The sequence below is a fragment of the Chelmon rostratus genome, chromosome 1 (genome assembly GCF_017976325.1).
Source record: "Chelmon rostratus isolate fCheRos1 chromosome 1, fCheRos1.pri, whole genome shotgun sequence".
In the NCBI taxonomy this organism is placed as follows: Eukaryota; Metazoa; Chordata; class Actinopteri; order Chaetodontiformes; family Chaetodontidae; genus Chelmon; species Chelmon rostratus.
Window position 1 is genome coordinate 29,397,771 of NC_055658.1, and position 17,116 is coordinate 29,414,886.

Here is a 17,116-nt window from a genome sequence, read left to right on the forward strand (position 1 = left end):
AGCCAAAGCTACAAGCTAGTCTGTGGAGAGCGCAGCTAGCTGACGCAGCAGCATCTAGCAACAGCGGTGGGGTCTAGTTAGCGGTTAGTAGGAACTGGGTGTGAGTGTCTGTAAGCCTTCGGTGATTATTATTTACAATGAAAAAATTAAAAAGGCCCAGATCCTGACGTCCGCATTGTGGTCAATGACGGTCTGTCGCGGCGTTGGTGACTGACATGGACGCTAGTGACAATAAGGTAACGTTACCGTTTAATTTTTAAAGTATCTGTTTTTATTGGGGGTCTTGCTAAAGTTCTAGCTGGAAGAGGGGATATATCATTAGTGTACTCTGCCGAGGCCCAAAATTGAGGTCTCGTTAACGTTATTCACCAAGCCGCTGTTCCGTTATTGTAATTACAGGTCGCAGCGATGAATAGTGGTGACTTAAATTAGATATTTAGGTCATTAGCCATACTAACAGCACAGTATGTTTTGGTGTTTTGTCATGTGAAGCGGCAGTGCAGTTATCCCATTTGGCTAGTAAGCTAACCTTAAACCAGCTAACGGTAACCGCTGTTCCTAACAAAAGATAATGGACATTTCTTGTCTTCTGTCACAGTACATGTGCTTTCGGTCATTTTACAAAATCACTTAGATTTATTTCCATGACAATATCTATCTGAGATAAGTCTTGAAAGACAGTCCGTGTTAACTGTTAGCTTGGCTAGCTAGCCAAAGCTAAATACCCCAGCTGTCATTTGACGGCGCTCGTCATTTTGTTACAGATGTAGCCAGAGCCAGCAGAATTTATGAAAATATTTCATTTGATCCCACCTGGAGACGTTAGAGTTAATTAAGAGGTGTCTGTCAGGTAGGAATGTGTGCATGAGAGTGTTGTTGTCGGTGGAGGGGGGAGGTTTCGTGGATAGCTGTGGCGTGTCTGGTTCTTCTGCATGTATGGCATTCCTCTGACGCTGTTTGCAATGCTGAAAGTTTAGTTTGGTTGAGGTTTGGGTTTGGTATCCCTAGGCGTATTGTCAATGCTTCAGATTAACCTGGAAGGTGGCCCACTGGCGTCTGGCTGACAGCACGACACTCGTCAGGTCAAATGTGTCATATCTTGTGACTAAATGCATCTGGAAGTGTGTAATCTAGTGTTGTGATACTCATCAGTTCTGTTCTTAATTCTGTCCCCCTCCTCCTTAATGTGAAACCTCTTAAAAGCTTTAATGCATATGCTTTGCTTTCTACAGAGCCCACCCTGCTTCTAGTACAGAAACAGATGCCATCTGCTAGTGTTTGGAAGCAACTGGTGTGAGAATAACTGCTTACACAAACAGAGGCTTGTGAGAGATCAGTGGCCTCCTGTCTAATCACTCCGAGATCTGTCATCCCCAACGAATGCACATCTGGGTCTGACCTCATTGCTTTTTTCACAATCACAGCTATTCTCACTCGCTCTCTCACTAACACACAAGTACACAAAGACACACATGGTCAAAACACAGTCAGATCAAGACATGGATCCTCTGCCCAGCTCTGTTTTCCTTCATAACTTTTTTTATGGTTGGATTTCACCACTACTGTTCAGAATTCAAGATTCACCACCAGTGCACATGAAGCCTCCATACTATGGCTTGCTGTATAATTAGCTTATCCTGTAGTACTGTCCCTACTTTATCCTCTCAAACTTAATCCTATAACAACACCCTATCTGCTATACTGTACCATCGCATTGGCTCAGACCAGCTACGGTAGTCCTAAATCTTTGCAGCCATATCAGTCTAAGCGTGGAGGCTGCTATAACTCCCTGGTGGTTTGTAAAAATCCTAATTCATAACTGTACAACTGTCCATTCACCAATACGCTGTTTAGATAGGATGGGGTTTATAGATTACCTAAGGAAAAGTGAAAGAGCCACCCACAGACAGTAGCAGTGGGAAACAATAGCTGTCTGTGTGACATCCACTGGCTGCACTGATGCTCTATTCATGCATCTCGACCACTGTTTCAGAGAAGTGAGGGGGCGTCTTTGTACTCTGAACCCTGTCACCTCTCCTCATCCTTTGCAAAATAGCAGATTATTTTAATGGGACCTCTTGGTCAGAGCTGCCACTTTTGGTTAGACCAGTGCCACCATGATGTCAAATGAAGAGGGCTCAGAGGTGTAAAAGATGCTCCTAGACAGCAATTTAAAAGAAAGTGAAGGACAGGACAAGAGGGTGGTTATGTTATTTTGTCAGTTAGGAAAAAAATATTTTGGGGTTTTGCTACAAGTTGGTTATTCCAGTTACTTCACTATTTAAAGTCTTCTGATATTAAAACAATAACTCTTTGACACGCAGAGCAAAATCGGTGGAAACTGAGAAAATGTTGTTTTGTCACAGTTTTTGCGTGTTGTTCATTTTTTTTTTGAGGATTTCTTGATAGTGTACTTTGTCAGACAAGCATGTAAATAAAAGTTAATGCATTTATACTGGCTCTAAGAAACATGATATTATGTTGCTATTAGACCTGTAGAAAGGGATTGTTACGTTTACGTTAGTGTGTTGTAAAATGTGTGAAGGCATTAGTCTGTGGGTTTTATCTTAAGCATACAGTGCTATACATTAAACGGTGGCATGTTGTTATATTCAGTTTTTCCTTTATTGAATTATTTTAAGGAGACACATAGACCTGCCTTAGTCGGTGTCATCATTAAACATATCTTTTCCATTCGAGGCTGCCTCTGTTTTCTGCAGAGCAGCTGTCTGAATTGGCTGATAGAGCTTGGAAGTACTTCAGTTTTTCAGTCCCATGCCAGCCTTCCAGTGCCCCAGGCCTCTAATCTTTGGCCTCTCTGTGGCCTGCTGTATCATTTCCTATAACCTGACTTCTGGCTATGTGTCCAGGCCATAAATCTGGAGAGTTATAAAACCAGACTGAAATGAAGAAGACCTGAAGTTAGTGCATTGTTATGCTTTTGCCTGCTGTAAATGTCAGATTTTTTTTTTGCTTTATAATTATATGGCTTTGAGTTGTGTGTCTATCTTGTGGTATGTTGTACACGGGAAATGGCCTTCGTGTCTGAGTGCAACAAAGCTCTATGTATTGAAATGTAATGCTACAGTCGTGCGTAAGGGTCAGTTTTCTGCCAGTTGCCTGTTATTCTTTTCCACCATAGTGCAGCTTCCAGTTTGCTGTTCCTCACTTTTCTCACGAGTTTAGAACTGGTTAGGAACTAATAACTGTTTAAGTAAGTTCTTAATTTGGAAAAATAACCCCCGGTATAGTCTGCAAAGGCAGAGTCTGTTGTTAGTTCCTTGGTACTCTCAAAATCCATCGTTTGTCAGAGGCTTTGAGAGATTGAATGACATAGCATTTTCAGACAGCATCTTTAAATAAGCACCTTCTACTACCTGTTTCCATTTTCTTTTATCTGTTTTAAATGTTGTTTTATCCATAGCTTAGTAGATGATAGCTATTATAAAAAGAATTAAAAAAATAATAATAAACCGCTGTTAGCGTTGAGATACTTAGACGCTCCTCATTGTAGACCATATTAGCAAGAAGTTAGATATTGTTTGTATTCTTGCTTGTGTTTATCCAACTGCAAATTTCTTCGTCACATAGCTTAATCTCTTCTTGTTTTGTGTACTTGCTGAGATCCTCTGGCAGTTGTGTGTTATGTCATCTTTGAACTCAAAGGTTTTATGTCCTTTTGTTAATCTCTGATAGCGTTTTTATTGACAGCTGTAGGCACTCATGACTGTAAACCAACTGGAACACTATGAGGAAATGTAGGGCTCAGCTGTGATTACAGCTAAATAAATGAGAGGTTGGTCAGGCGGCTGGTAGACTGTGTACAGCTCTCTCTCTCAGACACTCAGCATTCAAGATAGTAACTTAAATGCCTCAACATAGAACAACCCCAATTCCAAAAAAGTTGCGATGCCGTGTAAAATGTCAATAACAAGAATGCAATAATGTGCTAACAAACTGTTTACCAAGAACAGTTTTACGACGTGTTCCCTAGCCCAGGTAGTTATGTCTTCTATACAGTCATGTTTTTGCCCCATCCTTGCTCGTGAATGACTGAGCCTTTCAAGGATGCCCCTTTCATACATTCATTCATGATGCTATCACTTGTTACCAATGGACCTTTTTTGGTTGTTCGATCATTGTTTGGAGCATTCCATAACTTTCACAGTCTTTTGTTGCTTGCTTGTTTGAAACGTGTTGCTGCATCAAATTCAGAATTACATTCTGTTAATATTTATGTATTTGTACAGCATTCAGACCTTTTTCAATCAGGGTTGTACAAGTACATTTTTTACAATGTTTTAAGAGTTGTTGGCAAATTGTGTCATTAGTCTTACACATTTTAGTCCCTGGAGAGACAAACCTACCCAAACAATTAAGTCAAAACATGGAGGAATGTAGGTGGGTTTTTGTAGGTGGGCTGTTGTTTACACCCAACAGCTATCCCACTTTAGAGATGTGGGATGGCAATAACAACAATAAAATGACATGATTGTCTTTGTGCAGGATGTGAAGCTTTCGGCCGAAGTGGAACCGTTCATCCCACAGAAGAAAGGTCTTGAAGGATCCCTAGTCAGCATGAGTCTTTCTGGAGAGGCAGGAGGAGGAGGGGGAGGTATAGGGGCAGGCAATGGAGCGGTGGAAACCACTCCCATACCCAGCTACCTCATCACCTGCTACCCTTTCGTCCAGGAGAACCAACCCAACAGGTACTGTTACCCTGTCACAGTGGGGGGAGATTTGGGAACTCCCATTTATCTCTGAGCTAATAGCACCAGTGGTTCTGGTTCATGATATTTGCCAATGCTGTTAACTTTGGCAGTAATATTGCCTTCTCTGTGGCCTTGTGGAAAGTCTGGTGTCCTCATTTTGCACTGCCTAAAAACACTCTGCTCTTCTCTGGACCTTGTCTATTTTCAGAATAAGTCATTTACTGCAGTGTTTTACTATAAGAGGAAGAAAAGAACATCATGTCCCTAATGTTGTATTTCACAAAAGAGGTCATGATGAGATACTTTAAACACTGTATTGAGTTGGAGCCATTAGATGCTCTGCAGTTTAAGAATACTTAATTATGAATGGAAATCTCCCCAGAGTTACAGAGTTTACACGAGACCACAGTCTATGTTTCCAGTGGCTCTTTCTTTGTCCGAAGTGATCTGCTGTATCCTGCACACATCCGCTCCTTTGTTTCCTTCCCCCCTATTTGAATGCAAGGAAATACTCACTATAGTAGGCTGGCTGTGAAAATGTCATCTGGATCCTTATCAACATTTCTGCATACAATGTACACACCCCCTAACAAACACACCATCATGCATGTCACTGTGGCATTACAGATGTTAAGACTGGTATCACCCCTCTCTTGAGCCCCTCTTTTGCTGAAGGGGCTTTAATCTAGTTTTCTGGAACGCATTTTGATAAGGGAAGCAAAGTCCAAAAGAATTTGCACAATGCTGTGATTAATTCAGGACGTCACAATCGTGTTTCTCTAAAATGAGTATGTGAGCCTCTTAGTCTTGAGTATCCACCAATACAGAGTCTAATTATTATCTGATACTTATTTTTAATCTCCTCTTTTCCTATGTAACACAGGTGCACAGTTAACCCAAAGTTGACCTACATTAAGATAACACTTGGCAGCTTTAAAGTTTAGTATTATGACAAAATTACCTTCATCACAGCCTTTAAAATCCACACTTGTTCATTCGAAAGCATTGGCAAAGAAGAATTATTTGATTTTACGTGAAAGAGTAGAATCCCAGAAATAATTTAACATGTTACTTCTCTACTGCTTTACAGACAACATCCTATGTACAATGGAGGGGAGCTGCGCTGGCAGCAGCCTAACCCTAGCCCTGGTGGTTCATACCTGGCCTACCCCATCTTGTCTTCCCCCCAGCCTCCTGTCTCCAATGACTATGCTTACTACCAGATTATGCCTGCTCCATGCCCACCTGTGATGGGCTTCTATCAGCCCTTCCCTGGCACCTATGCAGGTCCTGTGCAAGCTGGAGTGGTCAACCCTGTCTCAGCAGATGTCAGTGATAGACCGCTACCTCTGGGGCCAGCATATGGGATGGCCAGTCAGAGGGGGAGAGGCATGGCCCGCCCTAATGTCCTCCCAAAGGTACAGAAGGTCAACAGCCTCATTGTGAGACTGTCACGTTGACGTCATATGTTATTTGTATCACTAAAAAGTGTCCGACGTCTATTTAGTCAGCATGCCCCTGCCTCATTTTCTTTCTCCTACAGCAACAGTTGGGTGTGTGCCAGCCTCCAAGGGGTCGCCGGCCTCCTACCAGGAGTGTAGCTGTCCAGAAGGAGGTGTGCACCTTGGGGCCTGATGGTAGGACCAAGACAGTCATGCTGGTGGATGCAGCACAGCAGACGGGTAAGGACAGTGCAGCAATAGTCGAAGATACACAGTCCCACCATTCAGGGTGTGTACAGAGGCTTTTTAACAATAAAGAAACAAGACAAAGAGCCTGGTAATTGTAGCAGTGGGACAATTCTGCGTCTGAATTTCCTGCTAAGTATATGGTTAACGTCATTGACCTTCTTCAGTCCTGTGTCTGACAGGAAGCTAAAGCCCAAAACATTCCAGACTTTGTTACAGTAAGCTGCTTTGCCTGCAAAGAAGAATCTTTCCTGTCAGTGAGGAAACAGGACACAATGCCAGTAAGAGCGTTGTCTCGTCCTACGGGTTGACGTTGATGATGCTTGTGTTTAACTTCTGAAAGAGCTGGAATGCTGAGTTTCTGGTTTCCATGATGTCACCAGTGATGTCTGTCATCTCGAGAAAGCTAATGATCCTGTGTAAATAGTTGTTACTCATTACTCAGTTGTTGTTTATGACGCATGAAAAAAACCAAGCATTTAGATCAAAGTGAAGTTGGTCCAAGTTTGTGTTCAGTGAGTCTCCATTGATTCATCCACAGTATTTATGTTGCCTTTTTATTGATGCTGGCTGGTATCAGTTTTATTCCACTTTGCATCATTGTCTAACAAGTTCATTTCAGGTTGAAATCTTTCTGACCTTGTCCTTAGATTTCCCTGGCGAGGTGTCTGGGCGGAGTGCTGCTGAGCAGGCTAGTCCCCTGCTATGGAAGAACCGAACAAAGAGAAGACGGGCGTCCCATCCGGGTGAAATCTACAATGAGCAGGGCGCCAGCGAGGCGGATATAGACAGTGACAGCGGCTACTGCAGCCCAAAACACAACCAGGTGGCAGGGGTAACACAGCGAACCGCAGAGAATACAGCAGCACCAACAGTAAGTCGGCTACTTAGCATCAGCTCCAGACGCAACAGGCTCATAGTAAACTGTAGAATTTGTTTTAACTCATAAACAGTATTGATAGAATCGGGCCCGTCAGAACAACACATCCTGGATTCTGGCTTGGTGCTGTTGAGGAAGAGGTTTGAAACTAATCGTTAACACGTGAAGCATAAATAAAGATAGCTTTGGTTTCGACATTTGATTTGGTGGAACTTGTTGGAGTCATACGCAGCCTCCGAGTAACAACTAACTAAGCCACAAGCAAATTTGTAAGAAAAAGTCCCAGAAACATTTAACATATTCTTCAGTTTTGCAATTCTGCTAAAGCTGCATATCAGGTCTATAAACTGCTTAAAGATGATTTTTTTTATTATTAATTGTGTAATTGCAAGTATGAAATGATGTTTGCAAATTGTGAAATTTTAGCCGAGCTTCTTTTAATTGTAGATTGAAAGCGGATATCACGCAGAGGCATTTAATTTCATTGAATAAGTAGAATATACTTTGTTTTACGGCCTGAGCGCTCCTCTCTATCATGCTTTTACAAGTGCTAATAATTATTATGGCCATGGCAGGTTTTTTTTTTGTTTGTTTGTTTGTTTTTTTGGTTTTTTTAGCAACTATGGTAGAGATCAAAAATATAACAGGATGAACAACTAAGAAATATACGCAACATGCAACGCTGAGGTGTAGTGTAGTCCTTAAATGACCTTTTCCCTCACAGTGTTACTGGCATATTTAACATGCACTGCTTATTCCTAACATATCTCCTTTCCATATTTTCTGTGCTCTATAGGGAGTAGAGGCTGGTGTAATGACCGGTAAGTTTAATGCATGTTTTTGAATCATCTTTTTGAACATCTTCACACTGCTCCTTCATAGCCGTATTTCTTGTGCATCCTGTATTAATATTATTATCTTGAAAATTAATGGTGATTTTTGTTTTAACTGACAGTTACTTTTGCTGTTTTTTTGTTTGTTTGTTTTTTTCAATCCTCCAGCAGGTACCTGGGTAAATGTAGCCTCTCAGGCTACCCCGAAGTCCTGGGGGGACAGAAACGGCCAGTTTCACAGAGCAGACCAGAGGAAGAATCCTGAACAGAGGAACTTTTCACAGGTACAGTAGATCCCACTGGAGGAGACACTGGGTCAAAGGCTGCTTTATGTCAGGCGAACAGCTCTGGTATTAAGTAATGAGAATAGATAAAATGCTTTTAATTTTTGCAAAAAGGCTCCGTCCTGTAGGTCGCACCAATGCTCACTGAACTGTAGGTGAGGAGGGCTCAGTGTACAGTAAATCTCTGTTCCAACTGTCGGGAGCAGAGCCCGGATACTGGTGATGTGGAGGGAACAGAAAATGCACTTAGACAGCAATAAGCAGTAGTTTAGCAACAACTGAACAAAAAAAATAGCACCAAAAGTAGTGATGCAGTGCCATATGTGCTGTCTGCAAGCTTTGGTATGGTTGCGTTTGCTTCCTCTCCGACCGTGTTTCCCTTACGTGACACAAACAGTAACACAGTTATGGTGGTACCCTGTCTGACTCCTGTGGTCTCTGTGTGTCTCTGCATTTCAGGATTTCCACAGTGGCTATACAGGGCGTGTGCCGCCCAACCAGTCAGAACAAAGGCTACAGCCAGCAGTGGTCAGTGGCACTGAGCTCACTCCAGAGCCCCTCTACTTTGAGGTGAGATACGGTTTCTTGTGAATTTCATTGTGATGAATTCTCAATGAGCACCGTTACCGTCACACTCCTTACAGATTTATTTTAGGCAGAATTTAATTGTTGTGCTGAATTGTTTTCTACGTGTTTGTCAGGATGAAGATGAGTTTCCAGATCTGGCTACTGGAGGGGCTGTCCAACGCAACACCAAACCAGAATCGACTCCAGCCCAGACGCACACGCAACCTAAACTGCCCAAAAACCTGGTAAGGGGAGGTGCTTTCTGACAATGACTGTCTTTGACGGCTCTCAGTGTCATGTGCTGACTGTTTCCAGGACTTACAACATACTTTCCAACAAACATACAAACATGCTCTTTCACTCTCAGATGATTTGATGCGTACTTAGACACACACTTGACCATCTCATACAAAAACAGTACACATGAATTTGTATCAAACTCTGCAATTCCAAGCAGATTCAATAAAATTTAATTCAACTGCACTTAGGATTTTATATTTTTCATTGTTTAATGGGTATGACTAATATCTTTTATTAATGTAATTTATTTACAATTATAATTTTCTGCTACATTTTTGCAGAATTTGGATCAGATCTGTGGTTGTGCATCTATGCGGCTGAATCTCTGACTCTTGTATCAGTCGATCTTGACACCCCTACTAAATACTTATTGTATCTCTACACACATCGCAGCTGGATAACCTACCAGAAAACTCCCCTATCAACATTGTGCAGACACCTATCCCCATTACCACCTCTGTTCCCAAGAGGGCCAAGAGCCAGAGGAAGAAGGCTCTGGCAGCTGCCTTGGCCACTGCACAGGAGTACTCTGAAATCAGCATGGAACAGAAGAAATTACAGGTACAATCCTGCACTATGTCTGCTGGTCATGTAGGTTTGACTCATTATGTCTTGCAGATGCTTTTCTCTACCTTGTTTTGTCAATCCTGGTCCTCACCACTGGCCTGGGCTATGATGACCATTCTGACCTTCAGTTGTATTTGACTGGTTCATAGGTGTGACCGTGCTCTGCCTTTTCTTTCCGCTCCCGCAGGAGGCATTCACCAAAGCAGCAGGGAAGAAGAGTAAAACCTCTGTCGAGCTGGACCTGGGAGACATGCTGGCAGCTCTGGAGAAACATCAGCAGGCTATGAAGGCCAGACAACTCAACAATACTAAGCCACTTTCTTTTACAGGTATTCATTAAATCTATCAGACGCTAGCAAGTGGTATAAAAAAAATAAAATTGTGTTCAGTGTTAGTGATGATCTACTGGTTACTGTGTTTTTCTTTGCAAATTTCCTTTTCTTGTTTGGAATTTAGGACTTTCTTCTTTCCACATTCTGTAGTTGTGCTGCGTTTTAGAGTGTCTGGCCTTTTGTGCCTTTTGTTAAGGTCCCAGTGAGCCCATGAAAACGTGTTAAAAATACAGTGATTGTCAGACTCACCGAAGCTAGCACAAACCCAACTTATTTCTTTTGAACTTAATATTACTCACAAGCCAAACTTTTAGTCACCTACTGAACACATACATGTACACGTATCCATGTTCTGCCTGTGTACTAACTTCGTTAACTTTTCTCTCCAGTTGGAACAACCACTCCGTTCCATGTTTCAGCCTCGACCAGTGTGCCGTCCATGTTGAAGGGTCATCAGCAGCCGTACTCTGCCCCACATAACTCCCTTGATTCCACTGCACCGCGCATCAAGCGAGGGAAGGAGAGAGAGATCCCCAAAGTAAAACGGCCAACAGCGCTGAAGAAGGTTAATGATTTAAGTTGAAATGAATCAGTTAGGAGACGTGGCGGGAAGATGTTATTGACCCTCCACAAAAATTGGTGGTTGGTTAAAGGATTGTTGGTCTTTGAACCTGCAGATCTTTTTTAAGCGGCTTGTTTTTGACAGTCTGTGTTTGTTTTGTTTTTGGATAGATTATCTTGAAGGAACGTGAGGGGAAGAAGGGGAAGGTGAGTGTAGAACAGGAGTCTTCAGGCCAGGAGGAGCATGGGGAGGAGTGTCTGCAATTTACTGATGATCTTGCACGAGAGCCTGCCTCCCAAGAAGGTGAGGGTAATTCATCTTAAAGAAGTGAAAACACTGCAGTTTTACCCTTTTTTTTTTTTTTTTTTTTATCCATAATGCATTTTTTAATTGTTGTTTCTGGTCTCTGCCACAGACAATGGTCTGAGTATGCCCAGTGATGCATCTCTCTCCCCGGCCAGTCAGAACTCTCCATACAGCATCACCCCAGTGTCCCAAGGTTCTCCTGCCAGCTCTGGCATTGGGAGTCCCATGGCTTCAAATGCCATCACCAAGATCCACAGCCGACGATTCCGAGAGTAAGTACGCTGTCTTACCCCGCGTGGAGCGAGAAATCGAATGTTGAGCGGGGCAGACCTTTTGCTGGAATCCCCGGCATTGAAGTGTCTCAAAAATGCACAACGTGGCGACAAAAAATGGTTTGCAAAGCGAATATTTGTCCCACTCAGAAATCACAGAGCCTCGGCTGTGAGATGCATATTCTGAAAGTTAATGGGTGTTTTTAAGGGCGGGACTGTACAATAATGAATTGTAGAGTATGGCACAGATGCCGAGCACATTGTCCCTTCTCAGCTAAAATGTATGCCAGTGGTCACAAACGCAGCTTTGTCCCTCAGTGTCCTCTGCTGTAGGCCTATTGTCCCAGCGTGCCCTCCTCTAACAGATTTTGCATTTAAAGCATCCAAAAGGCTTCTGTGGCCAAGCGCCTCCTCCCAGCTCTGACCTCCGGGACGCTGGTTCCTCAGGCCACACTACGTCGACCATCTGATGGATATTTCATGAAAACACAGAGCCGCTGGGATGTTATCCTGATTCAGGAAAGGACTCAAAGTGTAATATCATAACCAACAAACAGCAAAACAAAGTTTGCTTGAAGAGCTGTATAAACCTCTGAGTCATTTTAAGTGGAACAGTTATTTTCATCATAGACTGCACCGATGCTTTTTTTTTTTTCAATTCCTCGTTTGATCTGTGAAATGTCACCACAAAATTGTTGTTTTGTTGGACCGACACTCCAAAATCTAAAGCGAGCTTCAAATAATCACAATTTAGAGGCAGCAACCAGAGTATGTTTAGCATTTTGCTTCTAAAATTATTTTCACAATTAATCGATTATCAAAAATTATGGTGCAGATTTTCTTTTTCTTCAGTTCACTAATAGGTGAATAAACCAATTGTTCTAAAGTCTTACATTAACTGTCACAATATTAGTGATGTGTTAATATTAACACATAACCCATGGTTAGCTTGGTAGCCACCCAAAAGATGAAAACACTGTTGTTAACATCTCTAACCGCCACTGTTTTTTTTAATTTGCCCTCTCATGTGTTTTCCCTCTACAGGTACTGTAACCAGGTGCTGAGTAAGGAGATCGACGAGAGCGTGACTCTGCTGTTGCAGGAACTGGTTCGCTTCCAGGAGCGGGTCTACCAGAAGGATCCTACCAAGGCCAAATCCAAACGTCGCCTGGTCATGGGACTCAGAGAGGTCACCAAGCACATGAAGTTGCATAAGATTAAGTGTGTTATCATCTCTCCCAACTGTGAGAAGATCCAGGCCAAAGGTAAAGAATGTTGTAACACCGTCAACCATAAGTCCAGATTTGATCAGATAGTCTGAGGCCTGATCTGTGAACATGTTTAAAGCAGCTCTAATAGATGTTTTTATGACAATGTATCAAATGACTTTGCTCTATAAGGAATTTAGAGAGTTTTTTGGCAAAAAAAGCCTAAAAAATCCAGTGCACACTACCTGCACAGCACCAAGTGTCAGACAGACACAGTAAGCGACTAGCTGTTGAACATGAGCGATACTTCCCTCAAGGGGTTGGAGGTGAGACCAAAGTTTTTGTTTCAGACTTGTCTAACAAGTTTACCCTATCAACTTGAAAGGTGATGATCATTTTAGTGAATGCGGTGTTCACAGCAGCTGACCTCAAGTGAGAAAAAACATCCCTTATTGCAGGTTTAGATTTCTAAAGAAGAAAAACTCAGTCAGTCAGAGGGCATACACTGTGCACAAACCACCCAACTCGGATATTAAGAACAGCACGTTTTTGCTATGTTGTGCTCAAGTCGTTAGCAGATATTTTCTGTTCTTTTTATACATTTGAGTCACTGATTGTTCACTGCGTTGCAGGCGGTTTGGATGAAGCTTTATATAATGTAATTGCCATGGCCCGGGAGCAGGAGATCCCGTTCGTGTTTGCCTTGGGCAGAAAAGCTCTTGGACGCTGCGTCAACAAGCTAGTGCCTGTTAGCGTGGTTGGCATTTTCAACTATTCTGGAGCTGAGGTAAGGCACTGCCATCCATTAAAAACCCTTTTATTCTTTTTATTGTGACACATTTCTTTTAATACTTAATTCTTCGCTTACTGACTTGGTTGGATCCCTCGTCCTCCTCAGGGTCTCTTCAACCGACTGGTGTCTCTGACAGAAGAGGCTAGGAAGGCCTACAAGGATATGGTGTCAGCTCTGGAGCAGGAGCAGGCCGAGGAGGCTCTGAAAAACGACAAGAAAGTCCCACACCACATGGGGCATTCCCGCAACCACTCTGCTGCGTCTGCTATCTCCTTTTGCTCCATCTTCTCTGAGCCTATCTCAGAGGTCAATGAAAAGGAGTATGGTAAGCTCCCTCGTTTCTGGCTGCCCGCTTTTCATTATCGTCGTAGTTTATGTTCTCTGCATCAGTGGTGGAAAAAGTATTCAGATCCTTTACTTAAGTCAAAGTACCAGTTATTGTTAATACTGATGCATCAATGTGTGAAAAGTGTTTTTGCTGCAGTAGCTGATGGATGTTTTTAGCTACATTAGGGTTTTTTTTCCCAACCTGGGGGTCGGGCCAATTCTTAAAGGGTCACTAGATACATCTGAGAGGTTGTGAGATGATTAATTGGGTAGAAACAAGTCCTGCTACTCAAAATTCATTCATTATATTCACTTTTCTCTGAGTTTCCTCTTTTCAAAATTATAGATGATTCGACTTCTTTGTCCTCAAACAGTGATTTAGATGAAACCAGAAAGCATCTGATGGCGATTCTCTTTTCTTTGAACTGCTAACGAGTAATAGACATCTGAAACATGTGACGAGGGGCCCCAACTAGTCTTTGAAAAGAGTCATGAGGACCACTGATTTAATCTAAATCTTTTAGGCTTTTTTAATAGAAAATCTTTAAAAAATAACTATAGTTGTTGGATAAATGTTGCGGAAGTAAGTACAAGTATAGTACTTGAATAAATGTACTTAGTTACTTGCCACCACTGTCTGTAATGTTGCTGAGATAAGAAAATGAAGCATAACAAATCAATTAATTCCTTCAGAGACTAACTGGAGGAGTATGGTGGAGACTTCAGATGCCCTGGAGCCTGTAGAGGCTGAGCCGAGTCGCCCTGCACCTTCCACAGCCCCCCAGAGGGACAGTGAGGCTCTGCCAGCCGCCCCCAGCACCGCCCCTCCAGGCCCCGCAGCTCCCCAGCCCAGGGCAGGGCCTCTGACACAGGGTACCGGAGAGAGAGACGAGGTCCGGGCAGACGACCGGCTGGAGCTGGCCTCTCAGCAGAGCACAGAGACGGGCTCGCTGGACGGGAGCTGCAGGGGCCCGCTGAACTCCTCCATCACCTCCACCACTTCCACCCTGGTCCCCGGGATGTTGGAAGAGGCAGAGGAGGAAGAGGAGGAGGAGGAGGACTACACTCCTGAACCTATTTCTGTGGAGGTGCCCACCCTCAGCAGCCGCATCGAATCCTGGGTGTCAAAGACCCTGGAAAACCTGCAGCTGGGAAAGAGCCAGGAGAGCACGGAAGAGGAGGAGGAAGAGGAAGACGACGAAGAGGAGAGGGGGCAGAGTGAGGACGAGGAGGACCTCGATTCAGCAGACATCACAGAGACGGTGGCAGAGGTCAAAGAGCAAGTGGAGGCCAAGAAGGTCACGGGTTGATGTGGCCTCTGTTCTTACATACTTTCATACACTCATTCCCTCTGTCCTCACACATCCTTCTTCACAGCAGCCAGCAGCTTTTCTCCTTTGTCTCTAACCCCTGACACCAGACATAATCTCAGGTATCAACCAACTGACCAAGGCACACACACACACACACACTCACACACACAGCATTAACACAATACAGAGAAACTGACCAACTCACAAATACACAGGGTTGCAGACCAAACGACAACTAACAGTCTGAGTGAGGGATTACTAATTGACACCAACACTTCTTAAAAAAAAAGGAAAAAATACTCATCTTGTAGTTAAAAAGGATGCCCTCACTTCTTCTGCCCATAACCTGCTACACTTGAATTCAGAGGGAAGTCTTTGGTTTTCCTCCTCCGAAGCTGAACTCTTCTGGAGTCAGGAACGTTTCTGGGAGCAAGTGATGAGCGCTAAAAGAAAAAAATAAATGTTGAACTGCTGTCTGTAGCTCACAGAGGAGGAAGGTTGGAACCTTTCAGCTCCCATCTTACTTTACACAGAGCCCAGAAGGTTTACAGCTCTGCAAGTATTTGTATGCGTGTGTGTGTGTTTTGCAGGCACATAGGTTGCATTTATTTTGCTGTGTTCATTAGCTTTATCTTTGTAAATAATGCGTGTATGTGTGTGTGTGTGCGTGTATTTTTCACCTGACTGCTCCATGAGGAAAGGAGTGACATGCATTTCTTAATTACTGCTTAGTTGGTGTTTAGCTTCCCTCACAGATATTACAGTGTCAGGGGTTCTGTCTTTCTACCAAAACCACTCCCACTCGTCAGTCTTCAGAAAGTGTTTTTTAATGTTCAGATAATAAGTGACCCACTCTGTGTTCAGATGATTCAACCGACTTAACTTCTAAGAAGCAAAACAAGCTTTGTGTATATAACCTTGTGTATGTGGTTCTACTACAGTATATAATGGTTTGTCATATTGATCTTGCCTCGTGTGAAACTGTTTGGGGGTTATTCTCCTCTGACTGGAATTGTCTCAAGCTCCCGGATGCTGTCTGTGCTTCATAAAAAAAAAAAGTGCTCCTGTTTTGTTCTCTCTGCTGGTGTTTGCCGTTTGATGGGGGGGCTCTCGAACTGTCTCTCACTTGTAATGACCTTGCGCCATTTTTAGACGCCGTTGTATCATCAACACTTTTTAAATCCTTCCATCCAGACAGGTATTTCATGTTTTGGTAAAAAAAAAAAAAAAAAAGCAGTTGGACTCTGTTTCCTTTAAATATTTCTGCTTAAATTAACCAATAGGAAAAGCAGGTGCTTACTGGTATTAATGAGGTTTAACAATTCCCAGGTTTACAGTGCTTACAATTAATTCCTGTAGATCTCCTCTAGATTTTCTAGACAGATTGTGTGAGCTCCAGCTACAACCGCTAGCCTAAAGTCAGTCCCCCACGGCGGAGGAGCTCCATCACTGGGGCAGAGTCGCCAGTGGAAGTCAAACAAGTTGTCACAAAGTCATGCACATACTAACGATGAACCCTTGTAAATACAAGTGTACAAAAGAGATTTTGATTTTGCATTGTATTAAAAAATACAATCATCCTTTTCTTAAAGCCATTTGATAGTTTTAACATTTAAACAGTTGGAATCCAATTTGATAATGGTATTTGATAGTGAAACATGGTGAGATTTCAGCCAGTCGATGGTGGCGCGGTGTGTAAATGCAGTATGTCGGGCTGTATGCAATGTGAAGCCCTGGGATGGGAGATGACGCTGTACTAAATATCATACTTGGGATTCTGAAAGTATTTCTAGTTTGATGAAAGTTATGCTGTGTGCAGGTTTCTTATTGCTCCGACTTCCATCAAAGTGTCTGAAGTATGTTAATTGACCGCAAGTGTGTTTTTGCACTATGTAAATACGTACTGGTAAAGGTCTTGTAACTAATGTGAACAAAAAACAAAAACAAAACAAAAAAACGGTTCAATGAAGTACTTTTTTCAGCGTGTTCCTCGTCTTTATATGGATATTTAAGGCCGTCTCCTTCAGACTGTACATCACTAGCAACATTGTTAGAGGCTGTTTCTCATAATCATATTATCTCTTAACCTATATGGACTGATGATTAACATCATTAAAATGTTGTTTATGTAAATCGTTTGCCTGCTGCCTCATCTTATGTCCACTGGTGCCT

The 17,116-nt window shown here is 42.7% G+C and overlaps 1 protein-coding gene across 1 annotated transcript; it reads left to right on the plus strand.

Annotated features, from left to right (window-relative positions):
* The first annotated feature begins 7 nt into the window (after positions 1 to 7).
* On the plus strand, positions 8 to 17,116 carry secisbp2l (SECIS binding protein 2-like). Its single transcript, XM_041938696.1, has 18 exons — positions 8 to 236; positions 4,507 to 4,709; positions 5,803 to 6,130; positions 6,256 to 6,394; positions 7,051 to 7,274; positions 8,077 to 8,101; positions 8,282 to 8,397; positions 8,857 to 8,967; positions 9,099 to 9,209; positions 9,658 to 9,825; positions 10,019 to 10,160; positions 10,553 to 10,728; positions 10,896 to 11,028; positions 11,141 to 11,303; positions 12,348 to 12,568; positions 13,144 to 13,298; positions 13,410 to 13,629; positions 14,325 to 17,116. The coding sequence occupies exons 1-18, from the start codon at positions 216 to 218 to the stop codon at positions 14,939 to 14,941; spliced, it is 3,273 nt and encodes a 1,090-aa protein (XP_041794630.1). The 5' UTR covers positions 8 to 215; the 3' UTR covers positions 14,942 to 17,116.

Coding starts and splice junctions, on each gene's coding strand:
- secisbp2l (XM_041938696.1), top strand. CDS start 216: ATGGACGCTAGTGACAATAAG. Junction 4,710..5,802: donor CAGGAGAACCAACCCAACAG/GTACTGTTACCC, acceptor ACTGCTTTACAG/ACAACATCCTATGTACAATG. Junction 11,304..12,347: donor CACAGCCGACGATTCCGAGA/GTAAGTACGCTG, acceptor TTCCCTCTACAG/GTACTGTAACCAGGTGCTGA.